Source organism: Tiliqua scincoides, chromosome 3 (assembly GCF_035046505.1).
Source record: "Tiliqua scincoides isolate rTilSci1 chromosome 3, rTilSci1.hap2, whole genome shotgun sequence".
Taxonomy (NCBI): Eukaryota; Metazoa; Chordata; class Lepidosauria; order Squamata; family Scincidae; genus Tiliqua; species Tiliqua scincoides.
Window position 1 is genome coordinate 10,308,475 of NC_089823.1, and position 13,617 is coordinate 10,322,091.

At 46.3% G+C, this 13,617-nt stretch overlaps 1 protein-coding gene across 5 annotated transcripts in view; it reads right to left on the minus strand.

The window, feature by feature from the left end:
• PICALM (phosphatidylinositol binding clathrin assembly protein) overlaps positions 1 to 10,702 on the minus strand; it is a 107,327-nt gene extending 96,625 nt beyond the window's left edge. For 4 of the 5 annotated variants that reach the window (XM_066622519.1, XM_066622518.1, XM_066622517.1 and 1 more), the window contains exon 1: positions 10,389 to 10,702. In XM_066622519.1, the coding sequence (XP_066478616.1) occupies positions 10,389 to 10,518 (130 nt within the window). In that variant the 5' untranslated portion in view covers positions 10,519 to 10,702. The remainder of the gene's footprint in view (positions 1 to 10,388) is intronic. The other variant, XM_066622520.1, reaches the window with a different exon arrangement.
• Between the last annotated feature and the right edge of the window lie 2,915 nt (positions 10,703 to 13,617).

The following is a 13,617-nucleotide window of genomic DNA, read 5'->3' on the forward strand; positions in this document are numbered from 1 at the left end:
GTTGCTGATCATGGGGCAGATTGGGACCTGGGGCTTCCACTTTTACTTTCTGCATTTAGGGAAGCACCTCAGGAATCACTGGCCTTTAGTCCTAATCAGCTTGTTTTTGGACGCTCATTGAGGACACCCTTGGATTTACTTAAAGAACATTGGCAGGGTAAGCTTCAGCATATGCCGGTTCCAGTGAAGGACTATTTGACAACTCTTCAGTCAACAATAAAAACTGTGAGGGAATGTGCTGAAAAGAATTTGATGGGGGCACGTGCCTCTCAGAAAGAACGTTATGATGCAAAATGTCGTATACGTTCATTTGTACCAGGATCTAAGGTTTTGGTGTTAAAACCGGATCGTCAAGATAAACTGCAGGGCAAATGGGAGGGTCCATATATTGTTAAAAAATGCTTGTCTAATGTTAATTGTTTGATTGTGCCAGTGGAGGGACATAAGAAACCAAAAGTTCTCCATGTTAATAGGTTAAAACCTTATTATGAACATGTTGTTTCTGTCTTAACTTTAAGATTGGAGGAGGAGGAGGACAGGATTGATAGAGATCTTCTTGCAGAGACTAAGGAACCAGATGGGGTGGAAACAATGGAGTTGCCTGAGGATGTGACATGGAATCAACAAGTCCAGTTACGAGAAGTTTTACAGGAACATTCTGTTGTTTTTAATAACAAACCAGGCAGAACCACTCTTGTTGAACATTCTATTCATACTGGTCATAGTGCTCCTATTCAGACTAAGTGTCGTCCTTTTTCTGGGAAATTAAAGCAGATTTTAGAAAAAGAAATACAGGAGATGTTGGAATTAGATGTTATTGAGCCTGCAGGTAGTCCATGGTCTAGTGTCCCAGTAGTGGTTGGCAAGAAGGGGTTGGATGAGAATGGAGATCCACAGTTTAGAATCTGTGTTGATTTCCGTCCAATTAATAAGATAACAACATTTGATGCTCATCCCTTACCAAGAGTGGATGATCTTTTGGACCAAGTTAGTGGAGCTCAGTATATTTCTTGCCTGGACTTATCTAAAGGGTTTTGGCAAGTACCACTAGCACAAGATAGTAAATGTAAAACTGCTTTCTCTACACCATTTGGACAATTCCAGTTTAAAGTTTTGCCTTTTGGACTTGCAAATTCTCCAGCGACATTTCAAAGGTTGATGAATTTAGTTTTGTGTGAATTTAGTACTTTTGCAATTGCTTATTTGGATGATATTTGTATATTTTCAAATTCCTGGGAGGAACATTTGAAACATTTAGATTTGGTCCTCACAAAACTCCAGCAGGTGGGGCTTATGGTTAAGTTATCCAAGTGTCAGTTTGCTAAGTCATATGTAGATTTTTTGGGGTTTCGAGTAGGGAGAGGACAAATTCAACCATTGCAGGCTAAAGTTAAGAGTGTATTAGACTGGGAACCTCCAAAAACTAAGAAAAATTTGTTAGCATTTTTGGGCTTGTCGGGTTATTATAGGCGATTTGTACAGAATTATAGCCAGATTGCTGCTCCACTTACAAATTTAACAAGAAAGAATGCTCCTGAAAAACTTAAGTGGACTCTAGCTTGTCAGATAGCTTTTGATACTCTCAAGCAGTGTTTGGCTAGGGCACCTATTTTAACTGCACCAGACTATTCACAGCCTTTTATTTTACAGACGGATGCAAGTTCTTGTGGGCTGGGTGCAATTTTGGCCCAGTATGATCATCAAGGTCAACTTAAGCCTATTGTTTTTCTTTCTCGTAAATTGCTGAAGCGTGAACAAGCATATTCCATTGTGGAAAAGGAAACATTAGCTGTAGTTTGGGCAGTAATGAAGTTACGCCATTTTCTTTTAGGCACCCATTTTCAAATCCAGAGTGATCATAGTCCCCTTCAGAGTTTGGAGCGTATGTCTACTAACCAAAGGATTTTAAGATGGTCACTGATTTTACAAGATTATTCATTTTCTATCTCCCATATTCGGGGAGTTTTAAATTCTGTGGCCGATTCATTGTCACGGAGATGGGGTCCACAAGATGATTGACAGTCCTAGTATAGGCATAGTGCAGGCACTGTATCTTACAGGATAGTGAAATGTTTATGGTTTTAATTTTAATGTGGATCTCATTCCGTGGGTTGGAATAGTTCCAGTTTTGGCTGGAATCTCTTCCAACTTGGGAGGGGCGTGTCACGGGGTGGGGCAAGTCCCTTCCCCTTTAAGATGGGCTGGGTCAGGTGTAGGATATTAACAACTAAGGAATAAAACCTGGGGTTGGGTGCCTGGAAAGGAGAGTGCAGGGGGAAGGAAGCTTATAGCTTGATAGTGGAAGCAATACTGAGATTTGTAAGTATAGTTTTAGCCTCTTTAAGATTTCTTGTTTTTAAAGCTATTGTGTTGCATATGAAAATGTTTTTATGGAGCAATTGAACTCCCTTAAGTTTAATAAAAATCTTTTATGTAAAACATTTGGTGCAGTAATTGACCAGGGCATGTATGATATTGGGACCTGGCTTGGAGTAAGCAAAAAATAAATAAGCATTGCTCTTGAGGGTGGTGGAGGGGGGTTGAGTCCTGGCTGGGTTGGTGTCTCCCCTGGTCCTTCCCTACCCCAAGGGCAATGTTTGTTACATACAGTGCCCTTCATGTCCTCATGGAAAGACCTGATGATGCTGAGGAGCCTGGGTGGACATCCAATCTTGGGGAGAATCTTGAAGAGGCCGTCCCTGCTGACCAAGTCGAAAGCCTTCATGAGATCTATGAAGGCTATAAAGAGTGGCTGTCATTCTCTGCATTTCTCCTGCAGCTGTCTAAGGGAGAATACCATATCGGTGGTGGACCTGTTGGCTCGGAATCCGCACTGCGATTCTGGATAGATGCTCTCTGCAAGTACCTGGAGCCTCTTCAGTGCAACTCGGGCAAACGGCTTTCCTACAACACTAAGGAGAGAGATGCTGCAGTAGTTATTGCAGTCACCCTGTCGCCTTTGTTCTTGTACAGCATGATGATGTTTGCATCCCTCATGTCCTGCAGCAGAAGATTTCATGCAGAGGCAGAGGATTTCATGCAGCTCAGTAGCGATGATCTATTTGCAGCACTTTACAACTTCAGCAAGGATGCTGTCTTTTCCAGGTGCCTTGCCAGAGGCAAGGGAGTCCAGGGCCACGTGAAGTTCTGCTAGGGTTGGTTCACTGTCCAGCTCCTCCAACACAGGCAGGCACTCAATGTTGTTCAGTGCTTCCTCGGTTACTGCATTTTCTCAGGAATACAGCTCAGAGTAGTGCTGCACCCAGCTTTCCATCTGCTATGCCCGATCCTGGATGACCTCATCTGTGGCAGACTTCAGAGGGGCAGTTTTCTTCTGTGTTGGACCTAGGGCCAGCTTGATACCATCATACATCCCCTTTATGTTGCCCATGTCAGCTGCTATCTGTATCTGGGAACAGAGTTGGAGCCAGTAGTCGTTAGCACATCTCCTGGCAGTCTGCTGGACTTTGCTGCGAGCAGCTCAGAGAACCTGCAGGTTGCACTCACTGGGACAGGCTTTGTATGCTGCTAGAGCTCTCCTCTTTTCCTCAATTACTGGTGTCAACTCCTCAGAGTGGGCTTCAAACCAGTCTGCCATCTTGTTAGTCTTCTTGACAGCAAGGATCCTCAGAGTGATGGATTCAGTTGACAGTCACTTGCCTGCACCAACCCACCACATGGATGTGCACTAATGCGCAGGCAAACAGTGCTTCAAGAATTTATTGCTGTGTGTCCAAATACTTGTGGCTCATATAGTCCCCAAACAGTACGTTAAAACATTCCACATTGCAAGAGAAAGCAGTAAGATGAGCAAAGGAGAAGTTTGAAACTTCTAGGCCTTCAAAGTGGATACAGCAGAAAGAACAGGCTTCTAGCCACTAACAAATTAGAAGACTCTTTCAGAGGTGGAGGTGCAGAGATACAGAACAGTAGACTCAAACTTGCACATATACCGTATGCAATGCACAGATAAGGCAGCAGGCAAAGAGATTTCTGCAAATCTATACATGGGGTGAGGGAAATTATCTAATATGAACTGCTGCTTAATACTGAGCCTCAGAAAAGTGCGACAGAAAAGATACACCAGCTCTACAAGTATACCTTAACTCAGTGCTTTCCAAGCTTCTAAGCACCAATTTTTACCACAACTATCACAACTCACATGTTGCAGCCAGTGTGCGGCCTGGGACTCACCACTGGCTGATGCTCCTCTCGTCCCCAGAACTGGTGTTGAAACAAGTCAATCAGTGATGTTCTCCAGAGCTGATGTAGTAAAATAAGACATGTTCCCTTACGAAAATGGAGATTGCTTAAAAGGGATTTATGGCAATAGTAATTCCTACTAAGATGAGTATCAGTAAAGATTTGAAGTTCCTGTTAATGAGAGCAGCAGCTGGCAGTGAGTCCCCAGGTCTTGCACCAGCTGAAAAAACAAAAACACAATGTGACAAAGCCCAAACAGGCCAAAGACAGCCAAGCAGAGATTTGAGGCGGTAACAAGAGCAGCCGCCAGCAGTGAGGCCCGGGCCTTTGTGGCCCACCAAAAAGCAGCTTGTCATCCAATGTGAACCAGTGGGTTGCAACCCACAGTTTGGGAACCACTGCCTTAGTTTTTGGAGTTGTTTACCTATAAAAGGATGCTGAGCCCAAAGTTATCCATGCCCTCCAGAAGGCAATTCCAAAGAAAACCAGAAAACAGCAGTGTCAACTACCTCAGGAATAGAAATACTGAAGAGTGGAGTGTATGATTTATAAATTATCCATTAGTCACAAAGGGACCATCCCTCCTTCTGCCCGTTTCTCCAGCTGGCAGGTCATTAGCGATCCTGGCAATGAACCTTGTAGCCTGAAAGGTATCAAGAATGCAGGCAGTAAAGGATAGGATCCGCCTGATCCAAGACTTTGCCTTGGACAAAGTAACCTGGTCTACATCATGGAAACCTGCTGGATGAGGCAGAACAGGATGGTCTCTCCTAGATTTGCCTGCCAGGTTTCAGGTGCTACAGCAGCCACAACTGCAGGGGCAGGAAGGCGGGATCACGATAAGCTGATTGCGATATTATACCCATTACAAACTGCCCTGTCCAACAGTGCTCTGGTTACATTGTCCCTCTTTGTGTGATGCTGAATACCTAGGTTAGATCTAGGGTGTCAAACATAAGGCCCACAGGCCAGATGCAGCCCTGGGAAGCTCTTTATCTGGCCCCCATTATAACTGGACTCTCTCAGAGCCACTCTTTCAGCAGCAGCACTTCTGTGAAGCGATGCCTTGGCTGAGCACCACTTTAGATATAAAGTGACACCTCAATAGAAGCAGCACTACTGAAAATATGACCATGATCTCCCATATCTTAAAAATACTGCACAATCAAGATTTACATATTTTCTGTCATTTGCAAATAATGACTTCCTACTTGAGAACAAAAAACTAAACCCTGACCATTTGCTTACTGACATCATCTCCTGTTTAATGATGTCACTTCCAGCTCTCAGCAGGCACCATGAATGCTATTCGGCACACTAAATGAAATGAGTTTGACACCCCTGGGTTAGACGGAAGCAAGATTCTCTTGGTGTACTAGCTGCCTTCCTGCTCAACAGTCTCTCCGCCTGAGCTGCCCCAGCATGGACTCAAGTGTGGCCTTATTTTTCGCATTTTTATACTATCATTCCTCCACGGAGCTCAAGATGGTATACATGGTTCCTTCCCTCCTTTTCCCCTCACAACAACCCTGTGAAGCAGATGAGGCTGAGGGACAGCAAATGACCCAACGTCATCTAAGCTTTGTAAGAGGGAACTTGAACTTAGATATTCCAGGTCTAAGTCCAGAACCCACACCACTGTGATCCACTGTGGGTTCTGGTGGTCCTCATATAGCATCTAGCCCTCCCATTCCCCCCAGTCCAGTGCTGCATGGCCACCCCGCTTAGGCACTGCATAGTACCTTCACGCTTATCAGCTGGAGTGGCGCAGGTCATACTGGCAGCTTTTTGGTCTCCCCACCATGCTGTTTCAGCTTCTCATTTGGAGAAATAGAAGCCAGAACAGTGCAGCAGGGAGAGAGAAATGCCCCACCGCACCTGCCTCCACTTTGAGCCTGCCGAATGACTTTGATAGGCTCAGATCACAGAAGTAATTGGTGGTGTCATCACATCGCTGCCAACTCTAGGTCAGTCCATATTGACCAGTCAAGGATCATGCAACGATCGTGCCCCCCCCCAGCTGCATAGCTGGACTGCCCTGCACTACACTATGCTGCATCTTGGAGTGCCCAGATATTGGTTCTGAGGGACGTCCACGTTCATGTCTTTAGGGTGGGAGTGGCTCGGGTTTTCAAGGCCACCATGGTAACCATGTTCCTGTCTTGGCTGATTGTTGCCCTATGCTTTTACACTTACTGCTGAGCATGTGGCTGAGCATGTGACATGGGTGTAAAGATTAAGATCACCTCTTTGTGACAAACAGATCACTTTCTAGTTACTAAAGATTCTTTTCAGCTTGTGCAACTGAGCAGGACCTTGGAGAGAGGGGTAAAGGGGGCAATTTGTTCCCTGGCCCAGGGTCAGAAAGGGGGCCCAGGAGTCAAAGGAGTTGGCACAGAAAGTTCCTGGGATCTTACATTTTCCTATCTCACCTGAACTTGCTGCCTGCACATGATGCTGGGGGCACGACCAAGGGCAAGCAGTGGTAACTGATGCTACAAGTCATACGCACTGGGCCTAGGAATGCATTCCTAATCCTCCTTAACATAGTGTCAAATCTGGGAAGAAACTGACCTGCTACAGTAGCTCTTTGATGTGTAGATCCACTTGCCATGCAGGAGTGTATAAGTGTTCAGGAATCCACCTGCAGGGCTACAGCTGCTGTAAAATTCATTTTGGTGCACACAGCACATTGTCCATTCTAGTGTGAACCTAAATATGAAAATGCTAATTTTCTGCAATGGATTTTCTATATTTCAAAGATTTTAGAGAGACTTAAAAGTGTGTGTTTGGTTTCCATATTGCTTTATCTAGCTGCCAGTGCCAGTGGTCTGGTAGACATGGGCTATGCAACAAGAAGCAGTGGCAGACCTGGACTCCAAAGACTATTCTAGATGTCAGCACCCTCCCCCTGCACTATTTTGCCCCCTGTACTGCCTGCCCCCATTCCCCCCTCCCCTTTTGGGAAGGGGCCCAAAGGAAACTTTGTACCCCCTGATAAAATTCCTCTGAGGCCCTGCAACTGAGAATGTGAACAGGATCGTCTGCAGAGCAAGACCAACAACATGGCCACTAGAACTCTGCCCAGCTAGGCTTGTTAGATCTGCCCAGGAAGAGCTGGCCGAGTGGAAAGGTAAGGCACTAAATTCATGTCTTGCTGTCAAGAAATGTTAAAAGCTGGTGGTAGTTGGCCCACTCTTGAAAAAGATTCCACACAGTGTTACCTGTTCAGCACCCCAGCTTTTAAGATGGGGGGGAAGACTTTACTTTTTCTATTTAGCATCCCCTAGTCCTTTTTGTGGTTTTAGTTACTATTCAGTTATTGTAAACTGGGTTGCTATGTTTTAATCATCTGTTGAGACTTTTATTACTTTGCTAGTTTTTAAGTACTTTTATTACTTATTAGTCTGCTGTTTTTTTTAGCTATTTTGACTTTCCCCTGTTATTGTATTTTAATATTTGTTGTTGCCACCTTGGGCATTCCATTTTCATGGGAGAAAAAGTGGGATATAAATATTTTAAATAAACCTATTCCCCCTAGCTTAACCAAATTTCCCAAAAATGAGTAGCCAAGTACTGGAAAGGGGGGGGGGAAGTACGCTGTTCTCAGCTATAGTTTAGGGTTAGAATAACCCCTGATAACTGAAAAGACACCCTTTAAAGTGGTGGCTCTCATTATGAGGGAGAAAGTAACTGTCCATATTCATTCCAATGTCTTTCCTTTTGGCTACTGCTGGAGTCTCCTTTTATTTCTTGAAGATTGTGAGGGACAAAAGTCATCTACTCATTCCTTCTATTACTTACTATTCACTTCACAATTAAATAATAAAATGAAGAAAGAAAGCCTGAAACAGCAGAAATGGCAGGTTCAAATTAAAGATATACAGAGATTTATTTATTTTATTCACAATGTGTTACTATGGGCAGGTTTGAGCCTCAAGTAGAAAAGAGTGGCCTTCCTTTAGTACAGTGTGAATTCACACTCCCAAACTGTGAGTACATGGCCCAACAGTTGGTCCTGACCCAATTTTTGGTGGATCATGAAACTGACAATTAGACTGTGCATCAAGGTTAAACAATCTGCTACTTGGCAGGGCACACTATGGCCAAATAATCTTTACAGCCACTGAGGTTTGAGTGGTTGATAAAAAAAATTTTTTAGGTGGGTCCCAATGCTAAAAAGTTTGGAAACCATTGCTTTAAATAAGAAAGGTATTGGTGGGCTGCACCAGTGTCAGAGAAAATATGCAGCATGTCCAACAGTGAAAGCAAAATTCAGGAAGAAGCAGCAATGGACAATATGATACCACTTTGAGACATGCTGCCAAAGGGTAATAGGGCTGCACCCTTTAATTGCCTTGACTAGTAGATTAATAAAGCCTTTCTCTAGGGAGAGTATACAAAGAACGCAACTATATATCTCAAGTGGTGACTTTTACCAAATAAACCCTTTTATCAATCTTCAATACGTCTAAAAGACAACACTTTTGAGTTTTCAATATGCCAACTTACTTACACTTCACTAATCAATTCTTTAAAAGACAGACCAACCAACTACAAAATCCCTACTACTGGTGAACTGAAGGGAATCAGGGAAAGTCAATGAGGTGGTGACCAGCAGGAAAAGAAAAAAAGGTGTTTTTTTTCCTTTTCCTTTAAAGAGAAAGAATATAAGAGAGGCAGGACAAGGAGACACAAGTCTGAAGAAAGTTATCATGAAAGATTAAAAACCAGACTTTCGTTCTGAAGCAACCCTGCTGATCAGTTCAAGGTCCATCAGACTGAATGCAATGAACAAGCTTCCTGTATCTCACAGTGGCCCACCAAATGCCCCAGGGAGCACACAAGACAACCAGAGACCTACAACCTGGTGCCCTCCCTTGCATCTGGCATTCTGAGACTGCCTGCTTCTAAAATCAGGAGTTTGCACATACACATCATGGCTTGTAACCTGTGAGGGACTTTTTCCTCCAGAAATTTGTCCAATTCCCTTTTAAAGGCATTCACACCAGATGCCATCATCACATCCTGTGGCAAGGAGTTCCACAGACTAACACACTGGGTAACAAAATATTTTCTTTTGTCTGTCCTAACTCTCAGAATCTGAGGGGGCTCAAGAAGATGAAGGAAGGGAAGTATGATAAGAGGTGTTCCTGGAAAGGGGGGGGTCAAACACTGATGTTGCAATCTTATACACGCTTACCCGGGAGTAAGTCCTACTGAACTCCATGAGTCTTATTTCTGAGCAGGGATGTGCAGGGGGTAGCACATGGTGGTGGTGCTGCTTTTCAAAGGGCTGTGGTAGGAAGGCTCTGCCTTACATGCCTCCCCACCCAAAGTCCTTACTTCTGAGTGGACATACCTAGGATTGGGCTGTGGGTTTCTTCAGGGGCCTGGCCACTGGGGTTAAAGCTCTGCAGCCTTGACCGGCTCTGAAGGCAAGGAGGGGCCGCTTTACACCAGAAGCAACAATGCTACACTGCAGGCATGTCCACTCAGAAGAAAGGATGTATGGTGGGTGCAGGGCAGGTGAGGCAGAGCCTCCCTACCGAAGCCCTTTGAAAAGCAGCACCGCCAGCATGTGAGGCGGCCAAGCACTATCAAGCCATGCAAGGAGCCTGGCCGTGAACCTGGCACCCAAGGTGTGGCGTGGCAGGGGCAGGTGAGGCAGAAGCAACCCCCAGCCCAATGCTATGCTGTAGGCACATCCACTCAGAAGAAAGGATGTGTGGCAGGTGTGGGGCAGGTGAGGCAGAGTCTCCCTATGGTAGCCCTTTGAAAAGCACCACTGCCACCGTGTGAGTGCCATGGTGGCAGTGCTGCTTTTCGAAGAGCTACCATAGAGTGGCTCTGTCTCACCTGCCTCCACACCCACCAGATGTCCTGTTTAGACATACCTAGGATTGGGCTGCAGGTTTCTTCAGAGGCCTGGTCACTGAGGTAAAAACTCTGCAGCCATAACCCGCTCTGAAGGCAAAGAGGGGCTGCTTTACACCAGAAGCAACCCCCAGCCCAATGCTATGCATGTGTACTTAGAAGTAGCGAAGTGTGATGGCTCTGCCTCACCACACCTCCACGCTCAGAAGTAAGCCCCATGCAGTTCAGTGGGACTTACTCCCAGGTAAGTGTCTAGGAGGCAGACCCTCCAGAGGCCTCCAGGGCGTGGGGGCGAGGGCTTCACTCACAGTCCAGGTGCTTCTTCTTGGGGCCCATCACTTCGTGCGTGGTGGCCTTGCAGACCGTCTTGGAGACCGCCGAGCCGGTCACGCTGTGCTGCGCCGCCGTGATGCGGTCGGTGAGGCTCTGCCCGGACATCGCGCCAGACTCCCAGGGGCTGCTGCTGCCGCCGACGCTCCGTCGAGCCTGCCTGGCGAAGCTGAGAGGGAGGGAAGGAGGGACGTCCCCGCTGGGCCCGGCGCTGCCCAGTCCCCGGCTCCGCTCCGCCCTCCGCAAAGGCCGGGCCTGTCACCCGGAAGGGGCCCTTCCCCTCGCGCCGCCCCTCCTCCCGCTGCCGCCACTCGGCCACCCCCGCCAGCGCCTCTCCCTCCTCACACAGCTGGTCACCGCAAGCAAAATGGCCGCCGCTCAGCTCCGCCCCGCCAGCATCACGTGACGAGGACCGGCCTCCGGGTGCTTCTTTCCCTCTTTCCTCCTCACCGCATGGCCACGCCCCCTCCCGCCCTTGCCACGTGACGTTCCATCAGCGGCCTGATAGCTAACCCCGCCCCTTCGGCTGTCACGTCACAAGCAAGGAGGCCGTGACGGTTGCTAAGCTCGGGGTGGCCACGTGACCTTCAAGCGCAGTCTCTTCCCCTGCGCTCGCGCTCTTGCCTGGCGGCGGTGACGTCACCGTCACCGCTTCTTCGAGGCGAGCTTGTAAGGACAACTGAGCTGTATGAGGGAAGTCGCCTCAGTTTTCCCGCCAAAAGACTGCACACGTGATCTCCACCTCATTCTCTCCCTGCGCTCGCGCTCTTCCCCACTAGCGGTGATGTCACCGCCGCCACCGAGCTTGTAACGGTCGCTGGGCTGTGAGGGGAATCGCCTCAGAGTTTTCCCGCCAAAAGTCCTGACTGACTTGGAGCCCCAGCCTATGCAGGTCTACTCAGAAGTCAGTCCCTTTACAGTCAATAGGGCTTACTCCCAGGAAAGTGTACATAGAATTGGCTATGATCCTGTCCACACTTTCCTGGGAGTAAGCCCCATTGACTATGCTGGGACTGACTCCTGAGTAGACAAGCATAGGATTGGGCTCCAAGGCTACAGTTCTATCCACACTTTCCTGGGAGTAAGCCCCACTGACTATGCTGGGACTGACTCCTGAGTAGACAAGCATGGGATTGGGCTCCAAGTCTACAGTTCTATCAACACTTTCCTGGGAGTAAGCCCCACTGACTATGCTGGGACTGACTCCTGAGTAGACAAGCATAGGATTGGGCTCCAAGGCTACAGTCCTATCCACACTTTCCTGGGAGTAAGCCCCACTGACTATGCTGGGACTCACTCCTGAGTAGACAAGCATAGGCTTGGACTCTCAGCTATTAACCTTTCTTCAGGGTGAGGCACACAAGCAGGTTTCCCTAGAAAAGACCAACCAGGTTGTGAGAAACCAGAATGGTTCACTGTCTATTCTTGTGGAAATGGCAGTTCTGTGCGCTGAATGTGGTCCTGATGCACAAGCCTGACCTCCCAAGTATACTGTGTGAAATGAAGTCATCAGCTCCAAGCCAGACCTCCTACCAATTACACTGAGCTCTTCAATCCTGGAAAGAGTTAAACTGGATTTAGAGGAGATCCTGAAAAATAAAGGCTGAGATTTGCAATAAATAGAAAAATAGGCCCTTTTTTGTTTAAGTACACAAAGAAATGTGTCTTTCCATGTTTATAATATTCCTTAATAGCTTTGCCAGCTTTTTCCCTAGCCCTGCTGCTTCAGCACCTTTGCAACAAGGCCACCCAAGACATGTGGATGCCTGAGGTGCAAAGTGACACCTCCTCATCCGCTAATTAACATAAAAACATAACCCATTAGCAGCCTCTCCAGCATGAGCTCCATTAAAATGAACAGAAGCTGCGCAATCTCCCATCTGTTTCAACGAAACATGCGCTGGGTAACTTAACTTCCCCATGCTCTGTGCCCCATGGGATGATGGCACATGGGATGAGGGAATCATTGCAAACAAATCCAGAAAGCTTTTAACTGTTGATTTTAGTTCAGAGTTTGGGGTTGGCTGCAAACCATGCCCCCCCTTTAGTGTTTTAAACCTGTGGTTCTCAAACCTTTTAGCACCAGGACCCACTTTTTAAAATGATACTCACCTAGGTTTACCAGACTTTTTAACAGGACCCACCTAGGTTTACCAGACTTTTTAAAGGAGAAAAAAGGAGATACAGAAAGAAATATTGTTTATTTATTTGTTTATTTATAAGTAATAATAACCAGAAAGAAAGACCCATAAACATTATCTATATTTACACAAGCTTGCAAACTGCAGGAACTCAGCTCCTTGCAGGGCAGTTAGCAGCTACTGTATCCGATTTTTGAATAGCTTCAGAGCTTGAGGCAATTAGTTTTTGATCTTTCTGTCACCCTTTGGAGAGCCACAAAAAATCAGGTTACAACCCACCAGTGGGTCCTGACCCACAGTTTGGGAACCATTGTTTTAAACGATGATTTCATATGTTTTATTGATTTATATTAGCCACCCTTGGAACTGAGTGGGGTATATCTTGTCAGAGTATACCCTGACAGAGTGGGGTATAAATGTTTTAATATTTAAATAAAATATGATGTTTTCGCACTCTCACTGAAATACCATTCGCAATATAAAATAGATATACTGTACAGAATATCTCTACTATAGATTTGTACACGATGGGAGCCACCTCTGGTTTTTAACTGCAGCCTGACATGCAAAAGTTACACAAAGTGTTTTCCATCACTCTGTCTCCATACTAGAAAAAGCTTTACATTCCTATGTGCCAGGTTGCGGCCGTGGAACAGGTCTCGTACCAAAAGTGGCAATCACACTCATTAGTAGGATTTGCTGGTCACCACCTCTCTGATGTCCCTTTGAAATAGTTTGGCTTTTGTTCCTGAATACCTGAACTGGTTTCATTTTCAGCACAATCCTGTTTGGGTGCCACACCAATGCCAGTGCAATGACCACCATATCCTAAGCATGTTCAGGCAATGCCATGCTGGCACAGCCAATCACTGCATCCATTTAGGCCTATCACTGAACTGTATCAGTGAAAAAAAAACATCTGAAAGAAAAACACAAGTAGAATGGCCAACCATCTTCTCCCAGCAGGACTGGTGTGCCATCACAAGGTATCCAACTGACAGCTAAGTAACTGGTGTCAGGGAAGTCTAATTGCACCAGTTGGTTCACTGTCTGCCATGGAGTTTGC